The sequence below is a fragment of the Eretmochelys imbricata genome, chromosome 6 (assembly GCF_965152235.1).
Source record: "Eretmochelys imbricata isolate rEreImb1 chromosome 6, rEreImb1.hap1, whole genome shotgun sequence".
Taxonomy (NCBI): Eukaryota; Metazoa; Chordata; order Testudines; family Cheloniidae; genus Eretmochelys; species Eretmochelys imbricata.
The window spans coordinates 82,140,801-82,156,513 of NC_135577.1; the positions used below are offsets into that span (position 1 = coordinate 82,140,801).

At 44.7% G+C, this 15,713-nt stretch overlaps 1 protein-coding gene across 2 annotated transcripts in view; it reads right to left on the minus strand.

Annotated features, from left to right (window-relative positions):
• Positions 1–560: 560 nt before the first annotated feature.
• The window catches only part of PRKD1 (protein kinase D1), a 299,918-nt gene continuing 284,765 nt past the window's right edge, over positions 561–15,713 (minus strand). For both annotated transcript variants that reach the window (XM_077820323.1, XM_077820324.1), the window contains 2 exons: positions 3,098–3,183; positions 561–779 (listed from right to left, as the gene is read on the minus strand). In XM_077820323.1, coding sequence (XP_077676449.1) covers positions 561–779; positions 3,098–3,183 — 305 coding nt within the window. The remainder of the gene's footprint in view (positions 780–3,097; positions 3,184–15,713) is intronic.

The window sequence follows — 15,713 nt, forward strand, 5'->3', positions numbered from 1 at the left end:
ACATACACAGATGGTGCATCTGACTTGAAACTGTACAGTATATGAAATTTGTTATATTCATGCTTTTTTTGTATCTTTATCTTAATATATTTTTTCCATAGCAAATAAACACTTTATCCAAATGGTAGAAGTTGTTCACAGAACAGCAGTAATAATCTACTCTTCAAGAGTTTGCTTACACTTCAATACTAATGGTGCACACACAACAGAGACTGGTATGGAAAGGTTCTCTCTTACCAATATGAGGCTCAAGTAAGAAAAACACTAGTTTGCAAAGGCACAGCGGAGACAGGTTTTAATGCATTTAATACATGAATTATTCACAATAACAAGTTTAGTGTGTCTGGGAACTTTTGTTAATACAACACAGTTGGTCACACAAAATAAAAATGCTTCTGTTGATTTGTCTTGGCAACTTGGATGCATCAACAGTGATAACAGTATAACAGCTTTGTTCCCATCTGACAGAAAATAATGGCAGTTCTGCAAGGCAAATGTTAAACCTGACCGTATGTATTTATTAATTCCACAGTGTTTTGACAGATGATAGGGGATGCACCTTAAAGGATGCTGACACGCTCACTAAGGGCTTTCATCTCTGCTTCCTCTGGCTCAGTATTTTCATTGTGGTTAGCACTTGGATTGATAAGATGTGCTGGATACTGCAAATCATGCTCTCCTGCATACTGTTCCCATCGTGAGTCATCGCTTTCATGGGTGATGTAGCGCTCTCCGATTTTACATTCAAGCTCCCTTAAATCTAACCAGGTTTGATAGTCCTGCATGAAAAACCAAAAGGGGTAGTATTAGTTTGAGTATTTGTAAAAATAAGTAATCTCTCTCCCAGTAGTGTGAGATGTATCATTCAGTTTTGCTGTCTAAATGCCTTGCTTTCTTCAAATGTATGACAGACAAGGCAGTTTCATAATCTCAACGTATTGGTGACAAGATCAGGGGTCAGCTTGGACAGGAGGCTCTGATTTTTCAAATCCTACGCAAGCATCAATTTGTTCGGGTAAAAATACACACTTGCCTAGGATTCCAAAGTAGCCTTGAAGTTATTTGCACAGTCCATTTTACAGGTAGAAAGGGGGTCTAGGGCATTAAACTTGGACGTGAGCCCTTGCTTCAATTCCAAACTCAGCCACAGATTTCTTGTGACTTGGGGAAATTTAATTAATCTACCTTGTGCCCAAGGCTGTCCCTAGAGGGGTGTGGGGCCCAGGGCAGGAGTGACGAATCCGTCACTTCCGGGACTGACCGCACCGATCAATTGTGTGGGCCCACGGGGCCAGCCAAAGCGTGGGGCCCAGAGCAGTTGCTCTGATTAGCCGTACCCTTGGGACGGTTCTGCTTCTGCCTCCATTCCCCATCTGTAAAATGGGAATCTCTATGTCAATAGGGGTAGTATAAAGGAGAAAAATCCATTAATTATTGGGAGGTGATCAAATAATATGCTAAGGAGGGCAAAGTAAGTACCTAGTTTAACAGAAACTGGGAATTTTATTAAATTTGTTAAAACAGGAAATGTAGCCTAGAGAGAAATGGCAACAAATGCTAGTGGGCTGGGGCAAACATCCCAAAATATAATATTTAATTCAGAAACTGAGTTTTATAGCTGCTTCCTAATGGAGATGTTGATATTTGAGAGAGAGATGCACAAGGGTGGAAGAGGCTCTATTACCAATGTGAATATCTTTTCATAAGAGAGCAAAAAGAGTAATTCATGACCAATTAAAAGGAAAATGTGGTGTGGAAAAATTACATAGCCTGTAAAACAACTGAACAATATGAAAGATTCAGTAATCATTAATAGCAGTGCCTTAAAGGCTTGCTACAAACCAAGACCTCCACATTCATTGTTGTGATTTATTTTGGTTTCTCACTCAAACAGGAGCTAAAATAGTTCATAAATACCTAGTCCCTGGCAATAGGAGAAGATAGACAGAAATATTCCTGTCAGTACACTTCGTATCTGTGGGAGGTGATTAAATATCACAATCGTGGGGGCTGTAGAAGAAGCTACTTATCTCTGAGCCTTTTACAGAATGAGGGAGAAAAGTACATATCTCCAAATAGTTAGGGGCAAATGATTCTATGACCCCAGGATTCTCACTGCCTCATGACTACAAATGATAACTTTGAAACTAAAGCCTACATACCAGTACAATCTAGGAGCTCCTAATATGCATGCCAGTACTTCAGGGTCATGAGCAACACAATTAGCTCCCTCACACCCCACTCTTACAGCTTGTTCCTGTGAGGTGATGAACATTCTCAACTTCTTTTGCAGGCACCTCTCTGAATGCCTGTTGACTTCAGTGGAAGATTAAGGACTTTCTATACCTTGAGGAATCAGGCCCTGAATGGTAAACCTCTCTGATAGGGGACCCAACGCACACCCACTGCCTGCATCCATTTAGTTTTCTGTACTTTACCCTGCAACAGATTTTGGCTGCTTCCAACTTAAGTCTCAACTGACTGGAAGACAGTTCCACTGGATAGTAAAGCCTAAGACTCAGTGTGAGAAACTGGTACTGTTGGACATAAAGTTTAGGAACAGCTTTAACACTTGCAAAATTTCCTTTCATTAAAAATGATAATAATGCTGTATTCTCCTTGAAGACACAGTAGAACTTTGCTAATTCACACTGATGCATGAGAGACCTGCTGCCAGTTAATTAGCTGTGTAAATAAGCAAATTAGGACCTGATCCAAAGGACACTGAAGTGAATGTCTTTCTATCAACTATAATGGATTTAAGATCAGGATTTTTTTTTTTTAAAAAAAAAAGATTCTACAGCACAAAATGTATGTTGTTCAGTTAGTTTGACAAGCTTAGTTTTTTATGGCATTTCATAGTACACAAGTGTATTGTAAAGTAGCATATTTTGTAAAAGTAATGAAGTCTTAGTAATATGAAACTTTGCTATCTTAAAAATAAATAATATCCTGTGCACAGGGAAAAGTCTGCTTGGAACCGAGGAAAATTATCAGGGTTTACAGCTTCTACTCTGTTTAAAGACCAAAATATGTTCATGTTTAGAATCTAAATATGGATACAGAAAGGGGGAAAAAGCGTGAAGTGCAGCTTTACCTGTAACCATGGATGGCTTAGAGTCTTGTCCACACTGTAGCGCTTCCTCATTTTCACTTGCAGCAAATTATTTATGAGATCAATAGCTGAAAAAAATAATTTCAGAACATATCACACTGAAATATAAAAATGTATGGCAGGAAGGGGTTCACAGATCTCGGATAATGAGTTTCAGCTGGTCTGACCAATTCAGTGTGGTTATAATCTGTATCCAAAAGGTGTCATGTAATATGTCATTGGAAAACTAATAACTCATGATCATTAATATTCTTGTGGGATGTGTGTATTAAGAGTTATGGATCTATTTTGGAATGATGACTAAAATGTGTTTAAGCCAGGCATATCAAAAAGGAGTTGGTAATCAGGTCTGCCCTAGACAAAGGAATTTACTGTGTATTTACTTCTATGACCTGCCTGGTTATCAAAGACTATGAAGATCCATTTACATATAAAGTAAACAATGCTAAAAAGCATGGGGCAAGGGGCAGACGTGGCGGGGGGGCGGTGGACGGGACAGATTCCAGTAGGGAAGAGAAACTTTATCTGGGCTGTAGAGACAGGGGGTCTGAATGTCTAGTAATAAGCAACTGAATCGACTGATTGTATACAATACTACTGTATTATAAATGTTTGTCAAATGAGGTGTTTATGAAAGCTTATAATACACTAGTGATTAACAGCATTGTAAAATATATATATTAACACTATATAAGGAATTTTGGATACTCATTGATATAAGGCTGTACTGTCTGTCTCCAAACTAAGCGAGAGACAGGTTTCTGCCAGAAAGGAGTGAACATGATAGCTATTTACCTATCTCCCATGTACATCTTAGCATGGTGTAACTGAACACTGGAAGCCCAATTTACATACGGGGTGTGGGGGGGAAGCCCACAGGAAGGGAAAAACAGCATGAGGTCACTCTGCCTCTTGAAACAAGGTAATTGAACTTTGGAAGATACAAGCAAGGGCAGAAGCCATCTTTGATATCCATCGCTATACAGACACAAAGGAACAAAGCTCTTGCAAGCTTAGAAAGGTGGGTCCTTCAAGCAAGGGTTGGGGAGTTGAAGTCTCTGGGAACTGAATATAGGTGAGAAATGCGCTTAGGAAAAGATTTTTCACCTAAGAAGACACCATCTTGTACTTCTCAGAAAGGCCCTGACTACGGGAAAGTCAGCCATGACTTGAAAGAAGGAAGATTTGGTGAGCAAAACCACATAGAACAAAGCCTGTATCTTGCTAGATTAAGTTTTACACTCCTGGATTCATGTCCTCACTTTTATTTGCTTGTAATCCTTTCTAACTTTATTCCTTTCAGTTGGATCACTTATGTCCTATTGTTAATTGTTTGTCTGTTACTGCAAACCAACTCAGTGATGTGTTTGAAGGGAAGAATGTATTTACCCCAGTTAATAAGCTGCAATGTGCTTTTGTCTCTTTAAAGAAGTAACAAACCTTTTTATTTCCCTGAGTTGTCCAGGAGAGGGATGGACACTTCAGGACACATGGTTTTGTGGAAATTTGGTACTGGGAGTGTGTCGAGGTCACCTTGCTGGTTGTAACCAAACCTGGTGAAAGCCAGCGTGGGGCTGTAGACAGGCTGCTGGGGTCAGAGCTGCTGAACCAGGAGTTGTTTAGCACACAGACACTAAGGGTTTGACCTGAATACTTGTGGGCTGGCTGTGAGTGTCCTAGGCTGAAAGCTACAGCAGCAAAGCACTGAAAGGCACCCAGGGTTGTAGGGCAAGTGGTGACACCTTCCCCCCTGCCCACTGCTCTGAATTGAACCTCGAAACATGGCACCATGTTGGCTATTACTTATTATCTTATTATTTTCTAGGTGCTTACAAACTGATTTAATGGTCTATAATTTCCTGGGTCCTCTTTGTTCCCCTTTTTAAAGACAGGTGCTATGTTTGCCCTTCTGCCGTTGTATGGGACCTCACCTAGGAGTTCTCAAAGATGATAATACATTTTTTTCAACCTCAGTATGAGTTTTTTAAAAAGGGCAATTCAAACAATGGAAAGAATTCTGAAAACAGACCTAATATCTGTGTTGATTGAATTGCATTATTAAAGTATTGGAGATTCACAAAGTCACACTTTGGCTATCCCTCGATGTGAGGATGATGTCTGCCAAAGGGGTTCATTAGTGGATTTTTAAGTGGCTGAGGAGCCCAATTCGTGCCCTACAGATTTTCCCACAGGAGTGACAGGTGGAATCTTGGAGGAGACATAGTTGTTGGCTGGACTGTTGTGCCCTTTCTTTCCTCCTTTGTTGCTTCTCTGTCTCATGAATATGTCTGTTCTCCTCAAAGTGAGCTGTGGCTTGGTGGAAGGTGTGGTACCACTGTGTTGTGTTGTTCACCGAGTCCTCCCAGTTTGTTGGGTTGATGCCTCCTTTTTTAAGATGTACTTTCAGTATGTCTTTGAAACGCTTCCACTGCCCTCCGTGAGCCCTTCTTCCTTGACTTAACTGAGAGAAGAGTACTTGCTTTGGGAGGCAAGTGCCAGGCATATGTACACAGTGGCAAGCCTAGCAGAGTTGGTGTTTCTTGACCTGAACTTCTATACTACTGATGTTGGCTGCAGAGAGAATGAATCATAGAATATCAGGGTTGGAAGGGACCTCAGGAGGTCATCTAGTCCAACCCCCTGCTCAAAGCAGGACCAACCCCCAACTAAATCATGCTGATGTTAGTGCGTTCGTCTTCCCAGCTGAGAATCCTCCTGAGTCCTGAGGCAGTACTGTTGGAACCACTCCAGCTGCTTGAGATGTTGTCTGTAGGTTACCCAGGTCTCAGACCCACAGAAGGGTGGGGATGAAAACTGCTTTGTAAACCAAGATCTTGGTGCCTGTTTGCAGATCCCTATAATTGAAGACTCATTTAAGCAGTTTTCCAAAGGATGTGCTGGCACAGTGGATCCTATATTCAATTTCTGTGTCAAGGCTGGCTGTTTGGGAGAGGTGGCTGCCAAGGTATGGAAAATGATCCACATTTTCCAGGGGTTCTCCGCTGATGGTGATTTGTGGAGTACGAAGAGTATTTGTGCAGGTGAGGGCTGGATAAAATACCTTGTTTTTCCCAATGTTGAGAGAGACACCCAGGCTGTGATAGGCATCTGCAAAAATATTTAGGGTACTTTACAGGTCGGTGTGTGTGAGAATGACGCAGTCACCTGCATACTGAAGGTCAGTGATGCCAATTCTTGTGATCTGAGATTTTGTTTGGCAATGTCGGAGATTGAGTATCATATGGATGGCCAAATCCTCAATCCCAAATCCTCAATCCCATCAGGAAGGTGGTCTCGGAGGAGAATCAGGATCACAGCAAGGTAAATGAGAAAAGTGTTGGAGCAATGACACAGTCCTGCTTGACACCAGTGCTAATGATGAATGGTTTGGTCTCTGAGACATTGCATGGAATGGTGGCAGTCTTTCCATCATAGAGTAGTCTGATGATGGAAATGAATTTTTGTGGACAGTCAAACCTACATAGCACCTTCCATAGGGCATCACAATTAATGGAGTCAAAGACCTTGGTTATATCGATGAATGCCATGAATAGTTCCTGGTGCTGCTCTCTGCACTTCTCCTGAATCTGTCGTGCTATGAAGATCACGTCAGTTGTGCCTCGGGATGGCCTGAAGCCACACAGTGATTTGAGGAGGAGTTCCTTGGCAAGGGGGAGAAAGCAGTTTAGTAGGATCCGGGCAAGGATCTTCCCTGCGATGGAGAGGAGAGCAATACCTCTGTAGTTCCCACACAAAGATATGTCCCCTTTCTTGAATATTGTAACAATGTTGGCATTCTTAAAGTCAGGTGGAATTTCTTCACAGGTCCAGATTTTGTCGAGGAGTTGTTAAAGTTTGTGCTGGAGCATTGTTCCACCAGCTTTAAAAACCTCAGCTGGGATGCCGCATGAGCCTGGTGTTTTGTGATTTTTTTTCTGTCTGGGTGATGGCATGCCAGACTTCCTCAAAAAATGGGGGATCAAGAAGGTGTTCCTTTGCTAAGTGTTGTAAAATAGACTTGGTGTCTTCAGAGACTGTGGATCTGCGATTTAGTAGGCTCTCAAAGTGTTCCTTCCAGTATTGTTTAATTGCTGCATTGTCCTTGAGGAGGGTAGAGCCATCTTGGGAACGTAAAGGGGTTGGGCCTTAGGAGCTTGGCCCATTTATAGCTTTTGTTGCTTGAAAGAAGCTTCTAATGTCATCCTGGTCTATGAAACCCTGGATCTCAGAGGCCTTCTCTTGTCACCACTTATTTTTGATGTCACGTAGCCACCTTTGGACTTTGTCTTTGAGCAGGTGACAAGCCTCATGTTTTCACTGGTTAGAGGAATAATTTTGCTAGTTACAGAATGCAGTTCTTTTCTGTTGAATTAATGCTAGGATTTCCTGGTTGTTTTAGTCAAACCAGTCTTGGTGCCGATGAGTGGAATATCCTATTGTTTCAGCACATGCACCGTCAACGGTATTTTTAAGTTCATTCCAGTGCTCTTGAGTGTCAATGATGTTATCAGGCAAGTTAGAGAGTTTCTCAGACAGATGGTGCTGGAACATCTCGCAGCTGGCTTGGTCCGGAAGTGTTTTGCTGTGGTACTGCTTTCGCTTAGTCTTGGGGTGTTCGCGGTGTGGTGGAACTGCGGGTATAGGATTGATCTTACTAACCAATGGTCTGTCCACCAGTGATCTGTACCTCTCATGGCTCATGTTATATGGACATCACTGTAATCTCAAGTTCTGATTATAACATAGTCAAGGAGGTGCCAGTGTTTGGAGTGAGGCTGTTTCCAGGTGGTCTTAAATTTGTTACTCTGCCTACATTTGTTACTCTAGTATTTGTGATGAGCAGGTCATTCTCCACACATTTGCTGAGGAGGAGAATACCATTGGGGTTTACATTTCCCACCCCTTCTTTGCTTATTGTGCCGCTCCAGAGTTTGGAGTCCCATCCAGCTCTGGCACTGAAATCTCCCAGGAGGATGAGTTTGTCTGCCTTAGGTGTGGCTGTGAGGACTGCATCAAGAGCACTATCCAACTGCTTCCTGTTGTCTTCCTCCTCAAGTGTTGGGGCATATGCATCAATGACTGTGGCATATCGGCTCGCTACCCCTTCCTGCTTCTCCACGTGGGCACCAATGATACTACCAAGAATGACCTTGAGCAGATCACTGCGGACTACGTGGCTCTGGGAAGAAGGATAAAGGAGTTTGAGGTGCAAGTGGTGTTCTCGTCCATCCTCCCCGTGGAAGGAAAAGGCCTGGGTAGGGACCGTCGAATCATGGAAGTCAACGAATGGCTACGCAGGTGGTGTCGGAGAGAAGGCTTTGGATTCTTTGACCATGGGATGGTGTTCCATGAAGGAGGAGTGCTGGGCAGAGACAGGCTCCATCTTACGAAGAGAGGGAAGAGCATCTTTGCGAGCAGGCTGGCTAACCTAGTGAGGAGGGCTTTAAACTAGGTTCACCGGGGGAAGGAGACCAAAGCCCTGAGGTAAGTGGGAAAGCGGGATACCGGGAGGAAGCACAGGCAGGAACGTCTGTGAGGGGAGGGCTCCTGCCTCATACTGAGAATGAGGGGCGATCAGCAGGTTATCTCAAGTGCTTATATACGAATGCACAAAGCCTTGGAAAACAGCAGGGAGAACTGGAGGTCCTGGTGATGTCAAGGAATTATGACATGATTGGAATAACAGAGACTTGGTGGGATAACTCACATGACTGGAGTACTGTCATGGATGGTTATAAACTGTTCAGGAAGGACAGGCAGGGCAGAAAAGGTGGGGGAGTAGCACTGTATGTAAGGGAGCAGTATGACTGCTCAGAGCTCCGGTACGAAACTGCAGAAAAACCTGAGTGTCTCTGGATTAAGTTTAGAAGTGTGAGCAACAAGAGTGATGTAGTGGTGGGAGTCTGCTATAGACCACCGGACCAGGGGGATGAGGTAGATGAGGCTTTCTTCCGGCAACTCGCAGAAGCTACTAGATCGCATGCCCTGGTTCTCATGGGTGACTTGAATTTTCCTGATATCTGCTGGGAGAGCAATACAGCGGTGCATAGACAATCCAAGAAGTTTTTGGAAAGCGTAGGGGACAATTTCCTGGTGCAAGTGCTAGAGGAGCCAACTGGGGGGGAGCTTTTCTTGACCTGCTGCTCACAAACTGGGAAGAATTAGTGGGGGAAGCAAAAGTGGATGGGAATCTGGGAGGCAGTGACCATGAGTTGGTTAAGTTCAGGATCCTGACACAGGGAAGAAAGGTAAGCAGCAGGATACGGACCCCGGACTTCAGGAAAGCAGACTTCGACTCCCTCAGGGAACGGATGGGTAGGATCCCCTGGGGGACTAACATGAAGGGGAAAGGAGTCCAGGAGAGCTGGCTGTATTTCAAGGAATCCCTGTTGAAGTTACAGGGACAAACCATCCCGATGAGTCGAAAGAATAGTAAATATGGCAGGCGACCAGCTTGGCTTAACAGTGAAATCCTAGCGGATCTTAAACATAAAAAAGAAGCTTACAAGAAGTGGAAGGTTGGACATATGACCAGGGAAGAGTATAAAAATATTGCTCGGGCATGTAGGAATGAAATCAGGAGGGCCAAATCGCTCCTGGAGCTGCAGCTAGCAAGAGATGTCAAGAGTAACAAGAAGGGTTTCTTCAGGTATATTGGCAACAAGAAGAAAGCCAAGGAAAGTGTGGGCTCCTTACTGAATGAGGGTGGCAACCTAGTGACAGAGGATGTGGAACAAGCTAATGTACTCAATGCTTTTTTTGCCTCTGTCTTCACTAACAAGGTCAGCTCCCAGACTGCTGTGCTGGGCATCACAACATGGGGAGTAGATGGCCAGTCCTCTGTGGAGAAAGAGGTGGTTAGGGACTATTTAGAAAAGCTAGACGTGCACAAGTCCATGAGGCTGGACGAGTTGCATCTGAGAGTGCTAAAGAGAGAATGCTAAAGGAACTGGCGGCTGTGATTGCAGAGCCATTGGCCATTATCTTTGAAAACTCGTGGTGAACGGGGGAAGTCCCAGATGACTGGAAAAAGGCTAATGTAGTGCCAATCTTTAAAAAAGGGAAGGAGGATGATCCTGGGAACTACAGGCCAGTCAGCCTCACCTCAGTCCCCGGAAAAATCATGGAGCAGGTCCTCAAAGAATCAATCCTGAAGCACTTACATGAGAGGAAAGTGATCAGGAACAGCCAGCATGGATTCACCAAGGGAAGGTCATGCCTGACTAATCTAATCGCCTTCTATGAGGAGATTACTGGTTCTGTGGATGAAGGGAAAGCAGTGGATGTATTGTATCTTGACTTTAGCAAGGCTTTTGACACGGTCTCCCACAGTATTCTTGTCAGCAAGTTAAAGAAGTATGGGCTGGATGAATGCACTATAAGGTGGGTAGAAAGTTGGCTAGATTGTCGGGCTCAACGGGTAGTGATCAATGGCTCCATGTCTAGTTGGCAGCCGGTGTCAAGTGAAGTGCCCCAGGGGTCGGTCCTGGGGCCGGTTTTGTTCAATATCTTCATAAATGATCTGGAGGATGGTGTGGATTGCACTCTCAGCAAGTTTGCGGATGATACTAAACTGGGAGGAGTGGTAGATACGCTGGAGGGCAGGGATAGGATACAAAGGGACCTAGACAAATTAGAGGATTGGGCCAAAAGAAATCTGATGAGGTTCAATAAGGATAAGTGCAGGGTCCTGCACTTAGGACGGAAGAATCCAATGCACAGCTACAGACTAGGGACCGAATGGCTAGGCAGCAGTTCTGCGGAAAAGGACCTAGGGGTGACAGTGGACAAGAAGCTGGATATGAGTCAGCAGTGTGCCCTTGTTGCCAAGAAGGCCAATGGCATTTTGGGATGTATAAGTAGGGACATTGCCAGCAGATCGAGGGACGTGATTGTTCCCCTCTATTCGACATTGGTGAGGCCTAATCTGGAGTACTGTGTCCAGTTTTGGGCCCCACACTACAAGAAGGATGTGGATAAATTGGAGAGAGTCCAGCAAAGGGCAACAAAAATGATTAGGGGTCTGGAACACATGACTTATGAGGAGAGGCTCAGGGATTGTTTAGTCTGCAGAAGAGAAGAATGAGGGGGGATTTGATAGCTGCTTTCAACTACCTGAGAGGTGGTTCCAGAGATGATGGTTCTAGACTATTCTCAGTGGTAGAAGAGGACAGGACAAGGAGTAATGGTCTCAAGTTGCAGTGGGGGAGGTTTAGGTTGGATATTAGGAAAAACTTTTTCACTAGGAGGGTGGTGAAACACTGGAATGCGTTACCTAGGGAGGTGGTAGAATCTCCTTCCTTAGAAGTTTTTAAAGTCAGGCTTGATAAAGCCCTGGCTGGGATGATTTAATTGGGGATTGGTCCTGCTTTGAGCAGGGGGTTGGACTAGATGACCTCCTGAGGTCCCTTCCAACCCTGATATTCTATGATTCTATGATGATATTGTTTGTTGCTGAGTTTGAGCTGAAGTGTCATGAGACAATCATTGAGCCCAATGGGAAGCTCCAAAAGCTGACTGGTGATCGTATTTTTGATGGCAAAGCCAATCCTATTAATGTGTCGCTCTTCAAGTGGCTTTCCTTTCCAAAAGAAGCTGTAGCCACTTCAATTCTTTCAATTGGCCCTCATCGGTTCAGCAGGTCTCACTAAGAGTAGCAATGTCAATTCTGAGTCTTGCAGTTCTCTGGCAATTATGGCAGTTGTTCTTTCTAGGCATTCACTGTGCAGAGAGTCCATAAGGGTGCAGACATTCCAGGTGGCGAAATTCATTGTCTTATCTCTTGTTTCAGCCACGGAGTTCAGTGATCCCACTGGACGGTGCCATCCAGTTGGAAGAGTGTGAGATAGCCTCTGTTTGGGGCAACTTTTCTATCCCCCTCCTATTTGGAGTGCGCAGAGGGGATCCTAAAAAAACCTGCTCAGTCACAGCTGCTGCCGCCGAAATGCATTTCTGTCTCATCCAAGCAAAAGACGACTGTCACACGGCTGCCCCCTGCATGCACATTTATGTCTAAAGACTCCCAGAGATCACTGCTCCTGTCTTCACCGCCACTCGTCCGTCGCTGCAGGGCTTTGTGTGAGCCCTTTAACGTGGGGAAACCGGTGCGCAGGCATTGACCACACGAGACTTGACAGGAGGGAAACCCTGACCCAGGGGCAAGGAGAACCAAGACAGCCGGGGGCCTCCTTCCTGCTGCAGCCCTTATTTGCCTTCACAGCCACAGAGTACTAAAGGTCCTCTAGATGCGCCTAATCCATTGTTGGGGTTTTGTGAAGTTCGGACCGCGGTTAGTCAGGAGCCTCACCTCAGACCTGCTTGCCAAGGGGGACCCTACAAGGAGTATGAAAGCTCCGCACGATGTAGCTCTGAGGGTCTTTAGCCCACACAAACCTCTACATCACAACAAGGTCGCAGTCCATCAGAGAGGATACACTTGGAGACTGATTTGTTTTTTTAAACCAATTTCTAAAAAAATCAGACATCAGACTCAAACACTATGGATTGCAAACATTTTAATAGCTCTAGAAAGCCTGGTTAAATTACTTTTACAATATTATACAAAAATGATTAAAAATAGAAGGTTAAGACTAACAATGGCTGTAAGTCTTCTACTACTGGACTGCTGGCCAGGAGAGGCTTCCTTATGGCAGGCTAAGTGAAAGTGCTATGATGATTACATTGCTGCTTCTCCAAACTTCCTTACAGTACAGTATAGCACAGCACAGCACAGCACATTACTACCTGCTGCAGGTTATTCCCTTCTACTAAGTGCAGTATAAGGGCTTGTCCACACTTGAAATGCTACAGTGGCACACCTGCAGCACTTCAGTGTGACACAAAATGAAGTTACTTACCCATAACTGGAGGTTCTTCGAGATGTGTGGTCCCTATCTGTATTCCACTGAGGGTTATGCAGATATACCATGTGCTTGGAGCCAGAGCTTTTGAAAGTAGTACTGTTTGGTGGTCTGCACATGTTCCCTGTGAGAAAGGGAGCAGAGGGTCACCAGTGTCTCCAATTCCTTCTCTACCACAGATCTGTTGGATCCGCAGCAGAGGGGATAGAGGGGGTGGTGACGTTGGAACACAGATAGGGACCACACATCTCAAATAACCTCCAGTTATAGGTAAGCAACTTCGTTTTCTTCTTCGAGTGATGGTCCCTATTGTATTCCACTAAGGGTGTGTAACAAGAAGTACCTATGTGGGGGGGATGGTGCGAGGAGACTGTGGAACAGAGGATTGCTGCTCCAAATGAAGTATCCGTCACAGAATCATGCACTCGAGCGCAGTGTGTGGAAAGGTGGGTACTGAACTTGCATATGTCTGCAAGGGGCATGTTGTGGAGTGCAGAGACCCACAGCTCCTGAGACGCTGGCAGAACTGGAGCAGGCAGAGTCGCAGGATCCGTGATTGGTGCTGGCGGATCTGGTGACCAGTGCGGCCGTTTCTTGGTCTTATGAGACTCGGAACATGTAGCTCCTTTGTGACCAGAACTCATGGATGGCGCTGAATCCTTCTTAGACTTGGAAGATGACTCACTGCCATGCTTATGCACATGCTTCCTTGGTTCGTGGCTAGACCCCAACACGGGGTCCTTAGCACTGGTATCGGAGGAGCCTGATGGAGGTCCCACAATAGGGGGAGCACTCTTTGCCTGTGCAGGTTGATGTACGGGGGCGGGGGGCGGTTCCCTGGTCAGGCTTCAAGACCAGTCCCATGGCAGTCTCCATAAGGTGGTTCCTGAGGTGTAGAGTCCGGTTCTCTTGAGCACAGATAGGAAAGGACAGTCAGATACTGCACCTGGATGTGAAGTGGGCTGCCCCCAAGCAGTACAAACAGCAATGGTGCTCGTTGCTGATGGAAATTGGGCGAGGGCAGGAAACACAGGTTTTGAACCCCAGCATCTTTGGCATAATCTAGTGTCCAGGTCCAGGTACTAGAGGGGGAAAGTTTGGTGGAAACACTGCCAAAGCAGCATCACCAGTGCTAAATCTAGTATGAAAGGAAATTTCAAACAAACAAAAAAACCAGAACAAAATAATAAATCTAAACTGCAAACAGTACTAAGGATATTTTTGTAAAATTTTGGAAAGTGTATCACAAGGACAATAGGAGAGTAAAAGCTCTGACTCGCTCCATCCAGCAGGAGGAAGGAACTGGAGACACCAGCAGCCCACTGTCCCCTTTATTGCCTCAGGCAAAACCACAGGTGGCACAAGGTACATGTACAGACCATCAAACAGTACAGCTTTCAAAAGGGCACACAGCCCTTGGTGGAATACAATAGGGACCATCACTCCAATAAGAATTTACACAGATGGGAGGGCTCTCCTTTTGGTGTAGGTAATCCACCTCCCTGAGAGGCAGTAGCTAGGTTGGCTGAAGAATTCTTTTGTCAACCTAACACTGTCTATGTGAGGGGTTACTTTGGGTTAAGTACACTACTTAGGGGGGTTGGATTTTTCACACACCTGAGCAATGCAGCTGAGTCGAACTGACTTTTTGTGTAGACCAGGACTAAGTGTTAGCCAGCTATGGCGCTTAATGGGTCCCATTACCTGCAGACCTTGCCTCAGGCTTGGTCCACACTTCAATGTAGCTATGTCAACCTAACTTTTGCCAGGGAGTGAAAAATCCACCGACATAGCTAACCCTCAGTGTGGACTCAATTTTGTCGATGGAAGAAAGCTCCCACTGACATATCCAATTTAATTTGGAAAGGTGGTGTTCCTGCCTCTATTGACAGAAAACACCCTTTTTGTGGTGTAGACTACATCTACACTATGGGGTTATGTTGGTGTAACTTCCCTTTACTTCCCTTCACTTTCAAGGACCTCCTCAGCATATACTCAACCTACCTTTCATCTTTCATGGGCTATGAAGATGCCTGCCTTCACTTTGCCAATTATGCCAGTCTTGATTGCCCTTTTCCTTTCCCTTTTCCAAACACTTGCTTGGTTTCTACCATGCTACCCCTCCAATGCCTGGAAGGAGCCCTCTGTAAATAGCCACAAAGCCACCTTATTGCCTCCTTCAAATCCTTACTTAAAACTCTCCTCTGCTATCATGCCTACAAAAACTCAACAATGATTAGGCAGGTAGTGTGCTCTAACCTCTGCTTATCATGCTAACCAGCATCATCATGCTGTTTACTTGTGCTTCCTGTCTGTTGAATCCACCTTATCATACACTTAGGGCTTGTCTACCCTACCGCTTAAGTCAATGTAACTGATGTCACTCAGGGGTATGAAAAAGCCGACATTGCTTCCGCCTCTTGTTGAAGTGGAGTAATTATGCCAATGGGAGCACTCTCTGTGGTCAGGAATAATCTTTAGGTTAAGTGTTTTTGTACAATGTGTAACACAATGGGGGGTTGATCCTTGACTGAAATCTCTAGTCGCCACCACAATACAAGTAATAAAAGATAGTCATAAGGGGGAAAACAGCAAGAAATGTAAAGACACTGAAGCAGCAAGTGTGACCTTTTTTACTTCTCTGATTTTCCTCTGGTTGTGGTCTAATACCCCATCTGTTTTATTTTGAATTTGACAATCTAAACACAAACAACAGTCCGAACAATAAGTAGTGTTAG